Source organism: Beta vulgaris, chromosome 4 (assembly GCF_026745355.1).
Source record: "Beta vulgaris subsp. vulgaris cultivar EL10 chromosome 4, EL10.2, whole genome shotgun sequence".
In the NCBI taxonomy this organism is placed as follows: Eukaryota; Viridiplantae; Streptophyta; class Magnoliopsida; order Caryophyllales; family Amaranthaceae; genus Beta; species Beta vulgaris.
In genome coordinates, this window is record NC_079205.1 from 10,390,755 (window position 1) to 10,409,944 (window position 19,190).

The 19,190-nt window shown below is 36.9% G+C and overlaps 3 protein-coding genes across 5 annotated transcripts in view; all 3 read right to left on the reverse strand.

Moving 5' to 3' along the window:
* Nucleotides 1-2,667: 2,667 nt before the first annotated feature.
* Nucleotides 2,668-4,143, reverse strand: LOC104907735 (DNA repair protein XRCC3 homolog). The gene has a single exon (XM_010696709.4). It carries the CDS (start codon nucleotides 3,934-3,936, stop codon nucleotides 2,992-2,994), a length of 945 nt encoding a protein of 314 aa, XP_010695011.2. The 5' UTR covers nucleotides 3,937-4,143; the 3' UTR covers nucleotides 2,668-2,991.
* Nucleotides 4,144-7,056: 2,913 nt separating this feature from the next.
* On the reverse strand, nucleotides 7,057-12,787 carry LOC104907734 (putative F-box/LRR-repeat protein At3g18150). 3 transcript variants are annotated; one of them, XM_010696704.3, is made up of 5 exons: nucleotides 11,830-12,787; nucleotides 10,609-10,726; nucleotides 8,173-9,181; nucleotides 7,879-8,052; nucleotides 7,057-7,725 (listed from the first exon to the last, which is right to left on the reverse strand). In XM_010696704.3, exons 3-5 carry the CDS (start codon nucleotides 9,163-9,165, stop codon nucleotides 7,372-7,374), a joined length of 1,521 nt encoding a protein of 506 aa, XP_010695006.2. In that variant the 5' UTR covers nucleotides 9,166-9,181; nucleotides 10,609-10,726; nucleotides 11,830-12,787; the 3' UTR covers nucleotides 7,057-7,371. The 3 variants fall into 3 exon arrangements, with proteins under 3 accessions (XP_010695006.2, XP_048498720.1, XP_019108211.2); XM_048642763.1 differs by having other exon boundaries at nucleotides 10,609-10,735; XM_019252666.3 differs by lacking the exons at nucleotides 10,609-10,726; nucleotides 11,830-12,787 and having other exon boundaries at nucleotides 8,173-9,881.
* Nucleotides 12,788-12,939: 152 nt separating this feature from the next.
* LOC130591053 (uncharacterized) overlaps nucleotides 12,940-19,190 on the reverse strand; it is a 91,620-nt gene continuing 85,369 nt past the window's right edge. The window contains exons 2-9 of the mRNA XM_057393948.1: nucleotides 19,048-19,189; nucleotides 15,872-15,917; nucleotides 14,471-14,520; nucleotides 14,355-14,396; nucleotides 14,005-14,118; nucleotides 13,625-13,703; nucleotides 13,425-13,496; nucleotides 12,940-13,322 (exon numbers count right to left, since the gene is read on the reverse strand). Of these exons, the coding sequence (XP_057249931.1) occupies nucleotides 13,275-13,322; nucleotides 13,425-13,496; nucleotides 13,625-13,703; nucleotides 14,005-14,118; nucleotides 14,355-14,396; nucleotides 14,471-14,520; nucleotides 15,872-15,917; nucleotides 19,048-19,189 (593 nt within the window). The 3' untranslated portion in view covers nucleotides 12,940-13,274. The remainder of the gene's footprint in view (nucleotides 13,323-13,424; nucleotides 13,497-13,624; nucleotides 13,704-14,004; nucleotides 14,119-14,354; nucleotides 14,397-14,470; nucleotides 14,521-15,871; nucleotides 15,918-19,047; nucleotide 19,190) is intronic.

Below are 19,190 nucleotides of genomic sequence, written 5' to 3' on the forward strand. Positions count from 1 at the left end.
CCTTGTTGTCACAATATAAGGTAATAGGTTTGGGCAAAGGTAGAGAATTGCCTTCATGAAGACCATTGATCCAAGCTATTTCACTGCTAGTTTGAGACATGCTCCTTAGTCAGCTTTAGCTGAAGATTTGGAGACTGCTTTTGCTTTTTTTTTGTTTTCCAGGAGACCAGGCTGCTCCCAATAAATAAAAAGGCAGTAGCCGGTCAGGGACCTGCCACTGAAGGCACAAGTACCTCAGTCTGCATCATAGTAGGCACTGACTGATGTAGTGAGCATAGCACGATAGATTAAACCCCAATCAATAGTACCTTGTAGATAGTTGATTACATGGTAAGCAACTTGCATATGTGGTTGACTAGGTTCTTGCATAAATTGATGAGCTGTACTGAATAGGAAATATCAAGTCTTGTAAGATTCAAATACAACAACTTCCCAATTATGCTTTTGTATACCTAGTTCTTCAAGCAAATCCCCTTCATGAGTAGAGAGTCTTAATCCCTTTTGCATGGGAAATTTAGCTACCTTGTGTGCAGCTGGTGCATAGGCAATTACTAGATCATGGATGTACTTTCTTTAATTCAAAAAAGTACCTTTAGGAAACCTGGATATTACAATGCCTACAAAAAAATCTCAATAATCCTAGATCTTTAATAGTGAATTGCTTGTCTAATATGGCCTTCAAGAATTGGATGTAATCTTCATCATCTCTTGTGATGAGGAGGTCATCAACATATACAAGCACTAAGGTCCATTTTCCATCTTGAACTCTATGGAAGAGAGAATAGTCCCTCTTGGATTTGATCAGAATCAAACTTCTTAAGAAACTTAGAAAGCTCCAAGTTCCATTGTCTTGAGGCTTGTTTCAATCCATACAAGCTTCTTTTAAGCTTGCACACTTCACCAGGTACCCCTTTGTTATAGCTTGGAGGAGGTTTCATGAAAACTTCTTCCCAATGTATCCATGCCGAAATGCATTATTGACGTCTAACTGGTTAAGATTCTGGTTCTTGGCAGTGGCCAAAGCAATGATCATTCTCACAGTAGCAAACTTAGCAACTAGTGAAAATGTGTGCTTATAATCTTTGCCTTCACTTTGTCTGTCACCTCTTGCCACAAGCCTGGCCTTGGGTCTCTCCATTGTGCCATCTTGCTTATATTTGGTCTTATAGACCAACTTGCAGTCTATGACCCTCTTTCCTGTTGGAAGTTGTGTCAAGTCCCACATTCATTTGACTCAAGAGCTTGTAACTCTTGTTGCATTGCTTCTTTCCACCCTGTGTTTGCATTTGCTTCTTTGAATGATCTAGGCTCATGTATCTTCAACAAATTATTCATTGATGCTCTATGTTTAGCTGTGTAAGTTTGTGTACCTTCCAAACTTCTAGCTTGCATCCCTCCTTTCACATACATGCTTGTTTCTTTTTTCCTTCTAGGGACATTACAAATGTAACCATGGTATTTTTGAGGTAATTCACTTGTTCTACTTGACACTCCTACTCCAAGCCAAGAATTTTTCATCATTGAAGGTGATATTTCCCAAGAGGAACATTAGCATCATCAGAGTTTGCTAGAAATAGTGAATCTACATATCCATTTTCATTTATTTATGTATTATTCTTTTCATTTTTCTTTCCTGATTCCTTCTCTCTTGCAGCATTCATCTTTACTCAGAAAAATTCTTTCAAAGATTGATTTTTTGAGTACGAGATGATGAAAAATCAGTAAGAGAGAAGAAAATTTTCGACTATAAGGTGATTACCCCTAAAGCTCTGATACCATGAAAGAAAATCAAAGTTTAGTGATTTTGATTTCCAGTATTTTCTTAGTGATAAATGCACAGTTTCTTCCCACAAATCTTTCTTCATTTATGTGTATTGCGACGCTCGGCCTCTCTGCCTTTACAACCTAGGTTTGTGTACAAATATATACTAACATACAACCTCTAAGAGAGCTACACCTAAGCATTTACAAGAAGACAAAAGAACAGCCAAAAAGAAAGTTGTCAACATGACAGTCGTAAAGGAATAGCAGAAGAAAATAAAACACAATGTACAATATTGTGTGACATGTATGTATCAGAATACTATTAGGAAATATGTATTCTCTACATGTAGCAATTAGATTGATAAGCAAGCAGCTTACCGCATTTGCTAGTACCAAAAATTTAGATAGCAAAACATTCCTGATGGAGGCAGATGCAGTTGCTACTACTCATGCGTTTCTTCATAGTTCATAATATATAGAAATACTTCACATGCATGTTCCTAAGTTGTAACAATTCTTGCTCACTATAAGAAATGAGATCATCATACATCTACAGTCTGCACTCCATGAAATACTCCTGAATATTACTAGCCAGAACAGAGGGATTTGAGGGTCATGAGATTTTCACTCAACCATAACCATTATCTCGATACAATTTTGCAAGTGTCTGGTAACAATGAGAATTAACTCCAAGAGTTCCAAATCTTCCCAAATGAAGCAGGAAAAAAGGATTGCAGAAAAACAATGCTCCATAAAGCCGAAACAGTTCATTAGCACAACTACATTCTTCAGCTATAAATTCAGTGCTCCATACGACATACTCTTGAAAAACTTTTCCATCTCTTCTATGATAAGCATTAAGGTTATAGAATACGAGCGACACATAACCAAGGCAACGACATATGCAACAAACTCATCATCTATCATTGATCTCTAGAAACATCATAGGTAAAGTAGAATCCATAAAAACAACAAAAGTAGCTTTTCATACAATTATACACTAAAATGTGGGAATAGAAAAGCATAAATTTCCCTTAAATCATCTCTGAGACTGATTAATAAGTGCAGAGTGCTTCATGGACTTGCTCCTATTCAACAAAAACAACTGGAAAAAAAGTAATCAAGAAACTGAAGTTAAACATTAGTACATCCTACTATTTACAAGATGAGATTCTAACCAAAGAGAAAACACATGCTAAATCAGCAACACTCTTTAAGTCTTAACTACTATTGACCACTCCTATCTGCAACAATCTGATCTCTACTTTCAACCCCAAAAACACCTTCTCTGAGGATTGTGAATTCACATGAAGATGGTGGTAAATGAGGCGCGAAAAGAACATGGATGTACCTCCTACTCCGCAAGCTAACAGACGAACTTCCATCTTCCTCAACAAACCCACTCCTCTCACCAGGAACCTCCTCGCTTCTCGAAATAAACAACCTTGTATTAACACAATTAGCCCAAGATAAACCCAAAGCCGGGCATACCCGTCTCCCAGAAGTATACAAACATGCCAAATTTCCTATCTGTAACCCATTAATCCCTTCATTACTCCCCACAAAATCAACCACTTGATTAGTTAACACTACTGCCAATCCAAACTTCTGAGCCAATGCTCTCAATCTCCCAGAAATCTTAAAGAAAAACGACGATCTGGCCTTCATTTCAGCAGGAGTATTACCAAATTCAGACCTGAAAATGGCAGCAATGGAGTCGATGACAATCAATTTAATCGGCCATTGGGTGGAATCCCTTTGAAGAAGAAAAGAATCTAACTTGAGCAAAACGTCGAACAGGTGGTGTGCATCATGAACAGGTTGGACAGAAACCTTATCCATGGGATCATAGGAAGCAGAGCCGAAATGGGTGATGTGGGAATTGATGAAGGAGATAGAAAGTTGGCGGAGGCGGCGATTGGGGAAGGGGAATTCAGTGTGGAGATAGAGAGAAGAGGAGGAGAGGCCGCCGACCGAGACGGGGAGTTGGGCAGAGAGGGCTAGTTGAAGGCAGAGCTGGGTTTTGCCCGAACCGCTTTCGGCTACGATTTCAGTGATGGATTTGCAAGGAATGCCACCGGAAAGAAACCTATCCAGGATTGGACAGCAGAGGGTGAGTTTTTGGGTGGTAATTGCCTCATTTTCAGAGTTTAAGAGATTGGAAGGATTCATTGGAATTTGGAAATCAGATAGAGAGAAGGAGAGTTCAGAGTAGTATGGTTTAGCACAACTTTATTTAAGTAGAGTTGAAGTTTGATGTTTCAGCCTTTTGGGGTAACAGAGAAGAAGGGAATATCAGACTAATGGGAGGGAAATTCAAATTCAAAATATTCTGGTTGGTGCCATGTTTTTTGAGTTAAGCAAACAAGAAGGACCCCATGTTTGCAATTTTTCACCGTTTGGGACATGTCCTTGTTTTTTACACCGTTTGGGACCCAAAACGGGATTATGAGCATAAATGTTAACGGTTAACCTTGGTTAACTTGTGGGCCCAGTTGACAATTAAAACCCCAAAAAACTATCATTTGTTGTTTTTCCCAAAAAAAAATTATGTCAGTTGAGAGAGAAAAAAAACGCTAAAGAAAAGGGGATACTTCATCTCAAAGAAGGAAGTTGAAATCATGAATGAGGTGTGCAATGCATACATCTTATCTTCAAGGCACAAACCTATAATAACAATGTGGAAGATATTAGAGAAGGTTTGATGGAGAGGTTGCACAAGAAGAGAGACTTCATCTCAAAGAAGGAAGTTGAAATCTGCCCTAGGATTCAATAAAGGCTGGAAAAATCTAAGATTGATGCAAGAGGTTGGTCTGCATTTTGGGATGGACACTTCTCTTATGGAGTTAGAGAAGGAGCTACACAAACAAGGTATGTTGTGAGCTTGTTAGATAGAAACCTGCAGTTGCTATGCTTGGCAACTCAGTGGTGTTCCATGCAACCATGCAGTGCTGCAATATGGAAAGCACATGAGCTGCCTGAACACTATGTGTCCCATTATTTCTCTAAAAAACCTACCTCAAAACTTACCAATTCCCACTAGAGCCACTAAATGGACCTCAACAATGGCCTACATCACCCTACCAACCTATCATTGCACCACCACTGAAAAAAATTCACAACAGACGCACAACTAAAAGAAAGCCATCCTTTGGAGAGGTAACTAGTTGTGGCACAAAGTTGTCAAAGAAAGGAGTGATTAATAGGTGCAGTAATTGTGGGGAACAAGGGCACAATAAGAGAAAGTGTCAAGGCACACCTAAGGAACCAGCAGCCCCTCAACCACCAACTCAACAGAAGAAACAAAAGCAGGGTGGAAATGCAATTCCTAGGCCACCTCAGGGAGTTGGTATGTACACATATCCAAATGGATTCCAAACAGAAGCAAGGGTAAGAACTGTATGCTTGTGTTAATTTTTTTTTTTTTTTACAAGAGAATATTTTTTAAAAAATTTGCAAGAGACTAATTAGTTATCATTTGGCAGGTGTTTAATTTAAGTCAATCACAATCACAGTCAAATGCATCAAACATAACTCAATCACAGTCAAGCAAGCAAGGACATTTGGTTCATTATACAAAGGACCAACTCGGTTATTTTGAAAGATAAGCTTACAAGGTAATCACTACATTTCTACTTCACATTTTCTTAACAAACACTGCAATTATCAACCCTAACATTACAATAAACACTCTCATTTTCTTAATCTTTCTTTTCAGTTCTTGCACTTCATCCTCAAGCTGCATCCTCTTCCTCATATATGCCACCATTTCGTTGCTCAATTCAATATGGTGAGGATTGTCTATCCATTCAAAGAAATCACACCCATGTCTTGTTCTAAAATTCTCACAAATATAAAACCTCATGAATGGATTTCTGAGTATTTTTGACACCCTTTTTTTGGCAACCTTAGCACAGTAGCATAATACTTGACTGTGATTCATCTTCTTCACTGCAGGACTACCAATACTAATTAAGAGATGCTGCAATGGAGTTCCTGAACTGAATTGTCGTTTTTTTTTTGGGTTATAGATTATACAGTTTTTTTTGGGAAGAATTGACATGGTGTTTTTGATTTTTTTGGATGAAAAAAACTGGTCCATTTGTTCCATGTTCCATGGAACCCATGTATTTATGCATTGAATGAAGTAACGGTTACTTTTTTGGATTTTACTGAATATTTAATGCTTTTGTTTTGTTTTTATTATTATTATACCTCCGGGGTGGTTAAAGTCTGGTTAAGTTACCGGATTCCCTAACCTAGGACCCAAATGGTGCATAAAAAAAGGATAGGTCCCAAAGGGTGAAAAACTGCAAACTTGGGGTCCTTGTTTACTTAACTCCATGTTTTTTAAAACTTTTTTTTTAAAGCCAATATCCTTGTGTTTCAATTCGCAAATCTTCATAATTATGTCAATTATGTAATGCAAAACCAAATCTTCGCTCAAAATCGCATGAAAATTTCGAACTTTGAATCCTTGAAAAAAGAGGAAAACAAAGGAAAACAAAGAGGGGGGAATGAAGAGTTGCAATTTTAAGCATAGACTAAAGGAAGTTTTTAATTTTTTCCTTAATTAAAGCTTGACATGTACAATAAATTAGGGTCCCTAATTTAGGTTAAATTAACTAAACCTAACGTTTTAATTATCGGATGTTTACTAACCTTTTTAACCCCTAATTATAGTAGCTCCATTAGGATTAGAATACTAATAATGTGTACTATATGGAAAAGCCAATTATTCTCCCAATATAACATTGATATTCTAAGCATTTAAGCATGCCCTGTTGACATTTTACACAAATTTCATTTCAAACAGAAGAGTATCTATGTCAAATCGAAAACCTTAAAATCAAACATCAATGGCCAAAATAATTTTTTTGTTTTATTTATGGGAAAATTCAAGTCGAAGCCTATACCATCAGATCACATGCTTAATTTATTTAATTACTTGTAATTAATACCCTAAGTGGTGATGAGTACCACACTTGCTTAACAAACTTAATTACGTGATTAATTTAAAGGAAGCCCTAAAAATTATGGTGACTTCGATCAAATGAGGCATATAATATTGCCATGAAAAAACGAAAAGGCACGAGGAGCCGGGGAACGCACTCTGGTGATGCAAAAGAGGGCCAAAACCACCGGAAACACAAGTGTAAGAGAGAAATGTTTGGCATAACATTTAGGAAACAAAGAAAAAATTTCCAACGAGGGAAGTATGAAATTCCGATTACCCAAGTCAAGCAAAATCATCTTAGGCCTTGCAACAAACTTTTAATTTACCCATCGAAGGAGAAAAGAAACATAATCATAGAATCATTCCAAAAGACAAGATATAACAGCAACACATGTAAACTGATAGAATTCCACATTTCATCAGTTGAATCGAAAACTCTATCAAAACTCAGTATCTAAAATAGTAGAATCTAGCCCTGTGAACTTAAAGAAGACACAACTTAGTAACTATAATGTACCCCTGTGAACCCACACCTCAGTAACTACTTTACCCCTGTGAACTTCTCGGTAACTAGAATTACGCCTGTGAACTTAAGGAAAACATAACTAAACTAAAGAAACCCTGTGAAACAGTTCAAACATACTTGTTTTCTAGCGATGATAGCATCTATACTCAGCACTTCTATAAACACAAGGCAACTGACAGTAATCCAAGTGCGTAAATGAGAACAGATCTCCAAATCCTTCAAACTGACTCGTCTCAAAGCGTTTTTTACCAGTAGTAAATACCAACTTTTTCAGACCTGTTGCATATGTCTTGAGATTCCACACAAGCAAACTTCCAAACTCAAAGCCAGCAAAAAATTGGATCTCATTGAAATCATCGCCATCCCAGGTCTGATAATTCCCAGAGTAGTTTCTGAATTCAACAATGGTCAGGTCTTGCAAAATCTTGCCGAAACTCATGGTAATTCCATAATACTTCACATTCTCCATGTACTCAAACTGCAAATTGAAAAACAATGGAAGGGCTTCTTAGAAAGGACTGAGCTGTTGATCAGTAAGGGTAGGTAGCAATTTGGACTAAATATTCAGGTGACTTGAGTTGAAAGTAAATATCGATGGAGCTTGTCAAATATGAATAAGAGTAGAACATACCTTCAATTCTGCAGGAGCTCCCATGACTATCAGAAGATTTTCGAGCTTGTAACAACCCAAAAGCATGTAGGCTATTCCCCGGAACTCCCATCTGATCAGTCCTGTCTCCAGGATGAGATGTCTGACTTCAAAGATTGGAGGTTGCTGCAACTTAACAACCTCTATTGATAGAACCTGTGGTTAAAAAACACAAAATATAAATACAAAAACCGTTTATGGCTCAAGAATTAGAGAACAGGACACATCATATCAGCAAAAGGTTGGATTTTGGATTACATCAGTAGAAATAATCACCTGAATGCACCAACTGCTCAAAGTAAGCACCTCAGCAGCCCTTAATGTCCTCAGAAGCCCCAAGAAATTTTTTGTAAATTTTCCATTAATTCCTAAACTTGTGACTCTCATTGCTTGACGACTACGATGCATTTGATTCAGCCTAAATGTTGCTTCAGAACAAACTAGAGTTCCTTCTATCTGATATGCTTTTCTTGGCAAAGCTAATGCAAACTCTATTGCTTTCACATTAGTCGCTCTGATACACAACTCCGTCATGTTCTGCACCTCACTCAGCTCCTCTCTTATTACCAAACAGCGAAGGTTAGAGTTCGCTCCAATAATAACTTTCAGGTCAGCGTTTGGATTACAATTGGTAAGACTGAGCAGAGCAAGAGAAGGACAATTGTTAGTAATGTTTTCCAGTGAATCTTCGGCGAGTTTGACTCGCTCAAGGAAAAGTTCCCTCAGAGCTTCGAAGCGTGGAGGAAGAGTCTCCAGTTGCAGTGACTTCAGACTCAATTTGACCAAAGAAGAACATTGGCTTAACTCACACTCAGGTATAAGGACAGATATGTACCGCCGCCTCCACCTACTCCTGCGGTCATTCCTATCATTGAAATCTATATAGAGCTCTTCCACATTTTTCACACTAGCATATGCAATCAACGACTGTATCTCAGTTAACATAGATAGATCATACCGAAGAGACACACTTATAGAATGAATATTTTGCTCCCGAAGAGCGCGGAAAATTTTGAACAATGAAGGCAGGACCTTTTTACCAGTTCTCTGAACCCACTGGTAACCTAATTCAACCTTCTTCTTGTACCTCCATACGTCCTTCCACCTTTTCGACAAAAGGGAGGTATCAACTGCTTCTTCCATAGGAAGTTTGTCTAGAATTTGTATAAGAATATCGTCATGAAGGTTGCTGATGTAATCGAGATCACAATTATCATCCGAGGTAGCTGAATGTCTTGGGCATTTTGAGCTCAGTTGGGGGCAATCCATCAGAAAGAAATTATAGCTGTTTGTGGACCAAACAACAGAAAGCATCAGTAGAGAAAGCATGCAGATTAAGATTGTGTTTACTAAATGTATAATTGCACATCTGTAGCAATTAATTGACCTGCCGACCAGAAAATCTGATTCTCTAACTTCACGTTTTATTATGGCAGACTTTTGATATCTAACTATCTGAGCACCTTCTAAATTTCTATCCTTTAAAATAAGCATAGCTAACGCACTAAGGCTCACCAGAACAATCAAGAAGTAATTTGGAAATTTTATACTTCATTTGATGCAAAAACAGTTCTAAACCTAATTCTTCTTAAATAAATCACTTAATGATGTGATTTCATCTCAATTCAAGTAAATTGGACAGAGTTACTATATTAGTAACCATCAGATGTAATGATTTTAAACAAGATTTGCTACCACCGAAATCCAATAAAGATTTGCAAAATGAATATGAAAGTTCTCTAAACTAGATATCTTACAAGATAAATAAGAATATAGTCACATTGAGCTCCACAACAGATCCTTTACCACTAAAAGAATTTCTTAAGCAAACATAGATACTTCCTGCAAAAGGGATACATAAAATCGATGACAGAGGAGTGAAAAGTGAAAACTAAAGCCTTCCCCCACGGCCCACCCCCTCCCAATGTTTAATGAGTTAAGTTGCACAAATGTGTAGAATGGGAAAAAATCCCTTCACCCAGATAATCTAAAAAGGCATAATATTTCCTTTAAATTCTCCACCAATACCCCCTCAGCGCAAATCGTCCCCCCCCCCCCACCACCACTACCACACACACACACCAACCAACATACATGCATACCCAACCAATATCCAAAAACGAAAAACCACCCTGGAAACTAGGCAAGATTGGACAAAAAAAGTTAGGTAGAAACTGGTACAATAAAAAATCATCCCTAAATCATAAGAACATCTGAGCTCCAAGACACGAGTGTTGAAACTACTTGGCCAATGGCCATTGATTAAGGCCTTGCTGCAAGCAACTCCAATCAAAATGGTTCAACCAAAGATAGAATCCACCATGAACATTGTGCACTTAATTAAGCATAACAATTAACAAACAAATCCAGAAAGAACTGATTCCAACTATTTTAAGACAGATCTAGTAGTAACTAGTCTCAGGATTCTCCTGATTACTACGGCTTCTATCTTTACTATGAACCAAATATGACATACTGAAGAACAAGGCATATGTCTTGTCACATAATGAATGTCTTTACAAGAAAAAATAGTAAAATCAGCAATGAAATATAAGAAAAGATAGTAAGATCAGCGATGAAATTTAAGAATATATAGTAATCTACCAATAAGAGTAGAACATGGATGACATGACATGAATACAGGCTGCTGTAATAAAACATAAATCGACACAAAAGAACAAAATTATCTTGGATCTGAGGATCGTGTCTTACCTTTGACAACTTCGGCTTTCACCCCTTGGTTAGCAATTAGCAGTGAGAAACTAATAGAAACAATAGAACATATGAGAATCCATAATCATAATGCTAGGTTTGAATCAGCCGCACCTATCTGTTTCACCTACCACGGAATAAGATGAGATGAAAACCTTTTCCCTTTATAAAACAATGATGCAAATATAATTGGTACAGGATCCTGAATGATTATTTTCCCAAAATATGCATTAAATTTTCCCACATGTTAACACCGTCTGTGAAAAAACGTTACAATACAACTTCCGTAACGTTTTTTTTCACGCGCAGCTACTACTTTTACACATTGTCTTAAATAATTGACTTTGATATTAAAACGCAGAGTTTATAGCAATTATGGAACAGAAATTAGAGAATAGCATTTGCCAACGTAAACACCTAATATCTGTAGAAATCTCTAGCTACATGTAACATATATCTAAATATTCTTCACCACACTCCACCCCCAACCAAACAAAAGACCCAGACAAGTAAGAGATCTATTTACCCCTTGTACTCACAATGATGATTCAGCAAAAAGTTGGGACATTTAAGCACCTGTCTAGTTGTCTAGTTATAAACACATTTCCTCTGTTTGAATTTAGAACTATGCCACGTTCATCCATGGTATGGTAACATTGGACGAACCCCTGGTGAAAAGGTAACACAAAAAGCTTTTTGCAGTAAGCAAAAATCAGAAAGCAACAAAACTACTTGTCAATGCTTGAAGAAGTTCGACTCACTATATTGCGGCTGCAATAGCACTTACTCGTCTCAAAGCAACTATTATCATGAATTACAAAGCAGGATCTACTAAAATAACCCACAAGAGGGAGCAACTCTATATGCAATTGTCAATCCTAGCAACAATTATCATAAATTACAAAGCAGGTTACCTTCAGGCAGATATTTTCTTATCACGAATAACTTATTGTATTATCGCTGCTTGGATTACCCGACAAACTTTATATTGCAATAATGAGATACTAGGCCCAACAAAGGAACATAACTTAATACCTTGAAATTCTGGCACATATAGGATGTATGTTTAAAAAATGACATGATTAGATTGAAGAAAGTCCTGATTTAACACATACCTTGAGAGGTTTAGTGAAACCATGGGATAAATATAAGAATCAAAATCATAACAAAATAATATACATAGGAACATGGGGCTTTAAACTACTTCCACTCTAAATGTACCTCTTTTCTCTCTGCAAGTACCCCCTCCCATTGCTCAGCCATAAGCAATGGCATCTCAGCTCGAAACAGCAGGGGATTGACCTTTGAAGCCTGCGTGGCTCAGCAGTCAGCCGTGCCAAGTATTGCATATAATGAATATTAATCATGCAATCCCTTCTTCAGTCTCAAACCTTAGGCATCAAAGTGATAGGTGTAATTTGATTGAAGGCAATGCATCACGCACAGTGACTATGAAGGGGGGGAAGAAGAAATTACCAAAGCCTAATACATTAAATGAAGCATTGATAAATATAGTTCCTATCAGCAATCCAATAGTACACCAATGATACTTAGATCTAGTTCTGTTTAGATTTGTTTCCCGATACACGACACATGCTCATGTAATACGTAAAATGAAGCTATTGTACTAGAAATTAAAGCTGTATTTTCAACACACGTATTTGGTTTCAATAAGTGATGTTGACATGGCCACCAATGTCCTCTGACCAAATTTCAACTAAATTAGCAATTATAAAAGTAACTCTACACGGAATAACTATCAGCCTGCAGAAAAACAAGAACCAATCAATGTGAAATCCCACAAAACTCCATGCTGCTTACAGATTCCACTCTGTTCTGGTGACCTTAACAATGTGTTTGAATAATGATTATGGAGGGAAGGAGGAAGGAGCAAAGAAGATGGGTGGGAAGGAGAGGAGGGCAGGAGAGACGATTTTCCTTCAAAAATCTTTGCAACTCCTGTAGGGTTTAGTTTCCCTAAAGCGGAAAGGAAAATAGATCCCTTCTTATTTTTCAACCCAACCTAACATCCAAATAAGGGATCTTCTCTTCCCTTCTATTTTCTCCACATTCCCTTGATTAGCCAAACTGTAAAGGGGCTCTGTGCTTCATAGCGAAAAATTTGCAGACCAAATTAAAACAAAGCAGACATTTGGCAGTCTGCATACTTAAATGGGAGAGAAATCTTGTTGACTGAAATGTGATTCTCTCTATCTCCGCAGGTTGAGGTAGGGTAGGAGGCACACTATTGTAAACAGGATTACCACCAGCACTATATTCTTGTTATAGACTACAAAATGAAATGCATGGCAGAACAGGAAAGACAATAAATTTGAAGGAAAAGGTCAGAAAAATATATTATGGAACTAAAATAACATAGGATTTCAACTAAAATATACTTGCCTCACAAGTCACAAGTTCAGACATTTAACTCAGCAGTAGCAAAAAGCTGCGTCTTACTTTGAATAAAAAAGTGCCCAAAATGATAAAAGTACAGATACTGCCCAAATACAGCCACGCACCCTCACACAGAAATGGTGCAAACATGTCTTCCCCTTCCGGCAGCTTCAACCTATCTAGATCTCTCCAATTATTTATGCTAAAATCTTCATCACATCTGCCAGTTAAGCTGCTGCTACAAGATTTTGCTGCTTACTGAATCCTTTTCACATGAGAACATCAGGGTCCAATTTTTTTTGTATCGCAGCTGCCGCCTACAGAAAAGCGTTAATATGACTCAGTAAACAACTATGGCGTAGGAGGCTAGGAGCTCTATAGTCCTCTACAGAGTTGTGCACAATATTGTCATTTCTCACCTCATGGTTTCCAATTTTAAATAAATAAGTCATTTCTTCTTTGAGCCGTGCTTGTTCTATCATTGCTTGTGCCTGTGATTCACATGGTCCCACCAAAGAAAGGAAAATAGAAGACAAAAACGAGACAAATGCATGAGCAAGCAGAATATACTTGTTGAAAGGATTCAAATTAAAAGTTATTCTGCGCAACTGACACTAACCATGCCACTCTTCATGGCATCCTTCAATGCTTCCACTTCTTGTTCCTTTTGTTTCTCCCGTACTTGCATCATTTCTTGTCTGCAATAAGTAGGAAGACAATCAAACAACTTCCATTCACTAAGCACATATAATTATCGTCATGTCAGGAATAACTAGAGGATCAAAAGTGCTACTAGTTCCAGAAGCCAGCAAGATGTTGGAAACTCATCCAACCCTCAGGGCTTCAATTATAGAGGGATAGAAGTTATAAATTTTGCAGGTGGCTAGAGACCAGATTAACAACCAAGTCCAAGACTATAAGTGCTGAAAGAAGCAAGAAACATATTTCCACAAGAATAAGACTCCGTCGAAGGTAAAAAGATACACAGGGACAACATACCGACGCTGTTCTTCATCATTGAATACAGTGCGCTCTGTTTCTCCAACCTTTTTGAAACCCTTTTTCATCTCTTTCTCCAATTGATGTCTGTGATAAGCATCAAGATCATAGTACCTGCAACACAATCCACGAATTAGGGTACCAAATGCACCATACGAATCCCTCGGCATTAAACAACTTATCGGATAAGTACATTGCATGAAGACAACATCACGGGTGCTTCAGAAGAATATAAATGATGCAAGGGTGGGGGTTTCCCCTGAATCAATATTCTCTTCTGACAAATGTATCATAGATTACCTCCTTGGAAAACAATTGAAGGAAAAAAAAAAAGTAAAAATAAAACTCACTTTTTGGAAGGAAAGGTAGCTGTATTGTAGTCCTCCATGTATCTGTGGAAGAATAAGCAGTTAATTATTTGTGCCGAGTTCTTAAGTAGCTGGGCATGATTTGAGGTATAACTTACTCCTTGAACATCTTCTTCTCCTCCCAGTTAGATAAGCTTTCAAGGTTCACCTGAGAAAGAATCCAACTATTGGCCCCAAGTTTATACATAGACTAATAATACATCCAATAAGACAACTTTAAATCCATAAAAATCGGCACACCCAGTATACATGCACACATTTTATTCTTACTATGCAATAATTCGTTCAAGGTAGATCCATAGTAGGCTAGAGCAATTTTGCTTCTAACGTGGATTTTTCTGGTAAGCAGATCAAATACAGAAATGGATCACTTTCAATCATGGAACAAAATAGCACTAATTCTAGTATTCTACAAGTTAATTATTAAATATTATTGAATTAAGATTGAAAGCTACTGTTGTTCCGTGGAAACTATCCATTTGAATGAAGTGTGATACAATGTTATCCGCACATTACAGTGACATTATCGGTCCAGTATCTCTTTTACCCCCTCATCAAACTAGTAAGATGGTTCATAAACTGGTAAATTCAACGAAAAGACTCTCAAACCTGATTAGGATTTGTGGTTATTGACCATCAGAACCAATGGGGGGAAAAATTAGAATCCACTCCTTAGAGAGCAAATAAGATGAATAAGGTAATCCTATATGAATTGATGATTGCCTGAAATCCAGGTCCGTGAATGCTAAGAACTGTATGGAACAAGAAGAAAATCACATAAAACTATCTCTTAAACATTTGGTGTCTAAGAGATGGACTAAGGTACGGGGTACAATTGTAGCAATAGGCCAACAATGATTTCAGAAGTGAAAAACAAGGTAAGCTAAGAGCAACTCCAACGGTGAGTATTAGGGACTTGCTAGCAAATAAAAAAAAAGTTAAGCAATTAGCCGAACCATTGGAGTGAGTTGCTGAAATTTCATTTGCTAGCCAATCTAGCTTAACTAAGCCAATTTGCTTGAGCTAAAGATGTGGGCCCATGTGGGAACTTTGGTAAACAATTTATATATTCTTCTCTACAAAAAAAAACTATCTTACTTTAAGTGGGACCTATTCAAGCAACAAATATATTGGCTAACTATTGTGGGAGTTTTAGCTTAAAGTTGAGTTAGCTAGAAAAATCTATGTGGCACTCTAAGCCAAAATTATAAAAACATAGCACTGTTTCAGAAATCTATCCAAACAAACTATACTTTCAAAACAAAGGCAAAGATTCATGCACCAAAGTCAACTAAATTGGACGAATCGATAACCCCAAAATAAAACGTCTCAAACAGTCAAAACAGATACAAATAGGCAACTAGCCTTTCGTAATGTAAACTTTAATTGATATTCACAAAAAGAACAAGATAAGACAAAAATAGAAATGGGACTCAAGACACAGATACATGCTCCCCAGTCCCCTGCCAAAATTACTATCTTAGTTCATGATGATATACCTCCTTGACTTCAGCTAGCCATGCTGTGAACTCTGGTCGTTTATTCCTACAAACAGCAAACAACTAAATAATTAATACTGGAATCAAAGGCATAAATAGAGCAGTACTAACCTAACAACACATTCTAGTATCATTGATAATCAAGAAACATAAATGAAAAGTTTCATATAGCTCTGTTGGCTTAACATCCTTCCCACTCATTCTTAACGTGCGACAATGAATTGGTCCCTTCTTAAACTAAGTTGATTCCTATACCCGGGACTCGGGATTATTGTGTTACTACGATTGGGCTACAACTGTTGGACAGAGGTATCTGTCCCAGCTTTAGACTCGACCATTCTATGAAAATATTGCATGTTTTTCGGCCTAAAATGAATGCCCACATCTACTTTGGAAAATCAAATATCTGGCACAGGTAGTCAGGTACTTATCGTGAAATTAATGTATGACCAACAGCAACATTGTGAGTCACAGATTGCATAGCAAGTCTGTTGGGACAGTGGGAGTGACATACCAACATTGTAAAAAATTAATACATACAATATCAAGATGTTGGTAGAGGGAGCAATTGGCAGGGATTTTTTCCTACTGATGGAATGATGCAATGTTCTATGCTTTTCTTATTTGTGTCAATGTCCCTGCTGCAGTTAGCGAGCTGCTCTTTGTCGAGGAGTTGCATTCAGTACTGCTGCTTGTTCCTATTTAGGTAACTAATAGGTCATCTGCTTTTTATCATAATTTTTTATAGGTCTTTTATGTTTACGGTCGTTCGCCCTAGCCTTCACCTTCACATTGAATTTTATAGTTGCAAACTTGTTTTACTGTTTGCATGGGTTTAAAAAAGTTGAAAATTTTATTATCAGCGTGGATTCCTCTTCAAAGCAGGGTTTATCTTCATTACTTATACTGACGACAATTTCACATTTCTATGAGCCAATAAACGCCTACTATCTTGATGGTTTAGAGATCACATAATGAATATCGAGGGGGGTAAACATTCTCCGGACCACAAAAATTATGGAACAAAAAAGCAGGAAAACTGAAGGACAAATAAAACTATGGAAGTGCCATAAAAGGTAGCTGTTGGGATATGGACAAGTCACCCTATTTGGATATGTTGCAAGTGGGGTCTTGTGGTAAGGGTGTAAGTTATTCAAGTGAAATTCAATGTCCTATTCAATCGAAATCATATTACTAATTCAAATTGGATTGACTTTGGAGTTTTTCGACTCAACTGTTTTTGAAAACCGGATTCTGGGATTGGATATATTCAGATAAAAGAACAAAAACCAAAACTTTACATAAACATTTTTTAAATTTATAATATATTAAAATCTTAGATTTGAATTCTATCCTCTTTACCATTACTACATATCTGATCAACATAAATTTGCTGTCAAAAGACATATCCTTATACAAGTTTAATTGTGCTTATGGAAAATTGGCAAATGCTAACTTTAAAAATTTTAAGACTTGCATCATGGTAATTTCAAGATTTTAAACTTGTGATATAATTATGCTTTAGGAATTAAGTATAACATTTATTGGAACTTATGGGCCAATGTTAATGCTTGTAAGGTTACTTTAAGGATTAGAAAATAAGCTCTTTTAGCCATTGAGCTAACCTAAAGATATTTTTTATAAAAAAAAAAACTACAATTTAGACTTTTGGATTAAATTCAAACTAACAAGCTCTGTTTCATATTGGATTTGATTGGACTTAGTGGAATTCTGGATTGAATTTGAACTCAAAATTCAGAAACCAAATCAATATCGGATTGGATTACATTTGGTCCCAGTCCAAACCGATAACCGAACACACCCCTATTTTGTGGGGCCAAAGTGAAAAAGTTGTTACCTAGTGTTTAATGCCGATGCCAAGATATGTGTGATTAACATGAAATCTACATATCTTCATGGGAGCCACGTTCCAATGCCCCTTTTTGAGTGATAGAGTCACTTGTCTCCTTCCTTCTAGGCTGAAGCATATGTTTGACAACAATGTAGGACAAAAACCTCTCTGAGAAGTGCATACCTAATAACTCTATCTTTATTACGAACAAATTCCTGTCCAAAACCTTTATTTTCTCACACCATTATGCAGGTTCAGGTCCTTAGGGGTGTATATTGCTACAAACATTAAGTTATCTATCAGCTCTTTCTATTTGGAATATCTCTTGCCTTTCCTTGAATGGATAAAAATATACTCTTTGAACTCTCCTTTTCTTCTTTATTCTTCAGTTTTTGGGATAACCTTGCAGGTTATCTTCACTTAGCAATGCTAATCCGTGCAGCTCCTAAATGATCAACCTCCCGTCTGCTACCAGTTAAAAACAGAACCACAACTAGCTTACTTGGATATGTGTTGCTCTCTTCCTTGATAGGCAGAATGCTTTTAGCTTTATCGTAACAGCTGATTCACTATATCTAAATGGCACATAGGAACGCAATGACTAATTCAGAATTCCCTACATCCATAAACCCCGTGAGATAAAACAATCGCACTAACCTCCCTAGACATTTCCATCATTTATCCTCATACCAGCATAGCCAATTGACATATAATCAAAAACAGACAATGGATAAACCCACAGTGAACCTTAACAAACTCATCCAATAAGACTTAGCCAACATAATAAGGCAAGTTCAAAAAAATTTCATCTGTTAACTACCATAGCACAAAACACTCACCGGCAGAAATAATCCTATTTCAGTTGGCAACTAGGCAACTTCACAGTACGGCCCTGTCTATGGAAACCACCACCACAAATGCTTTATTTTACCAAACACACATGGATGGATGAATAAACTTTACCACATATTTTCTTCATCGATAGCGAAAAAGGACAAAACTAGGAAGATAAATTAACTCTAAGCAAAGCAGGCCATTTCAGATTAACCCAGTTCCTCTTAAACCTTCACCACATCTTCATCAAGATAAAGCAACAATTCATCATCTTTACCAAAATTTTAGCTAGATTGCTTCCATTCAACAATCAAACACCTCCCCCAAAAAAATAAGCACTATTAAGCTGCAATTAAACCCTAATTCCAAAATCTTCCCACCTAAAACCCTAACAAAAAAAATCATCCAAATAATAACTTAAAAACATGAAATTAAAGACCCTAACCCTAGAAATTAAAAAAAAAAATCATAAAAATTGAAAGAATCATACCACATATCAACTTCTCTGACAATCCCATACTTTCCCCAAGAATTAGTAACAGCTCCAATCTTTCCTTTCTCTTTCTTCTTATTCTTATCTTTCTTCTTATTCTTATCTTTCTTCTTCCTCTTTCTCTTCTCATCATCATCATC

Excerpts from the sequence above, each read along its gene's own strand:
- LOC104907735 (XM_010696709.4), bottom strand. The coding sequence starts at position 3,936 with ATGAATCCTTCCAATCTCTTAAACTCTGAAAATGAGGCAATTACCACC.
- LOC104907734 (XM_019252666.3), bottom strand. The coding sequence starts at position 9,390 with ATGCTTATTTTAAAGGATAGAAATTTAGAAGGTGCTCAGATAGTTAGA. Across the intron at positions 8,053-8,172 it reads TGAGCAGTTGGTGCATTCAG|GTTCTATCAATAGAGGTTGT; the intron begins GTGATTATTTCT and ends TTTTAACCACAG. Across the intron at positions 7,726-7,878 it reads GAGCTCCTGCAGAATTGAAG|TTTGAGTACATGGAGAATGT; the intron begins GTATGTTCTACT and ends TTCAATTTGCAG.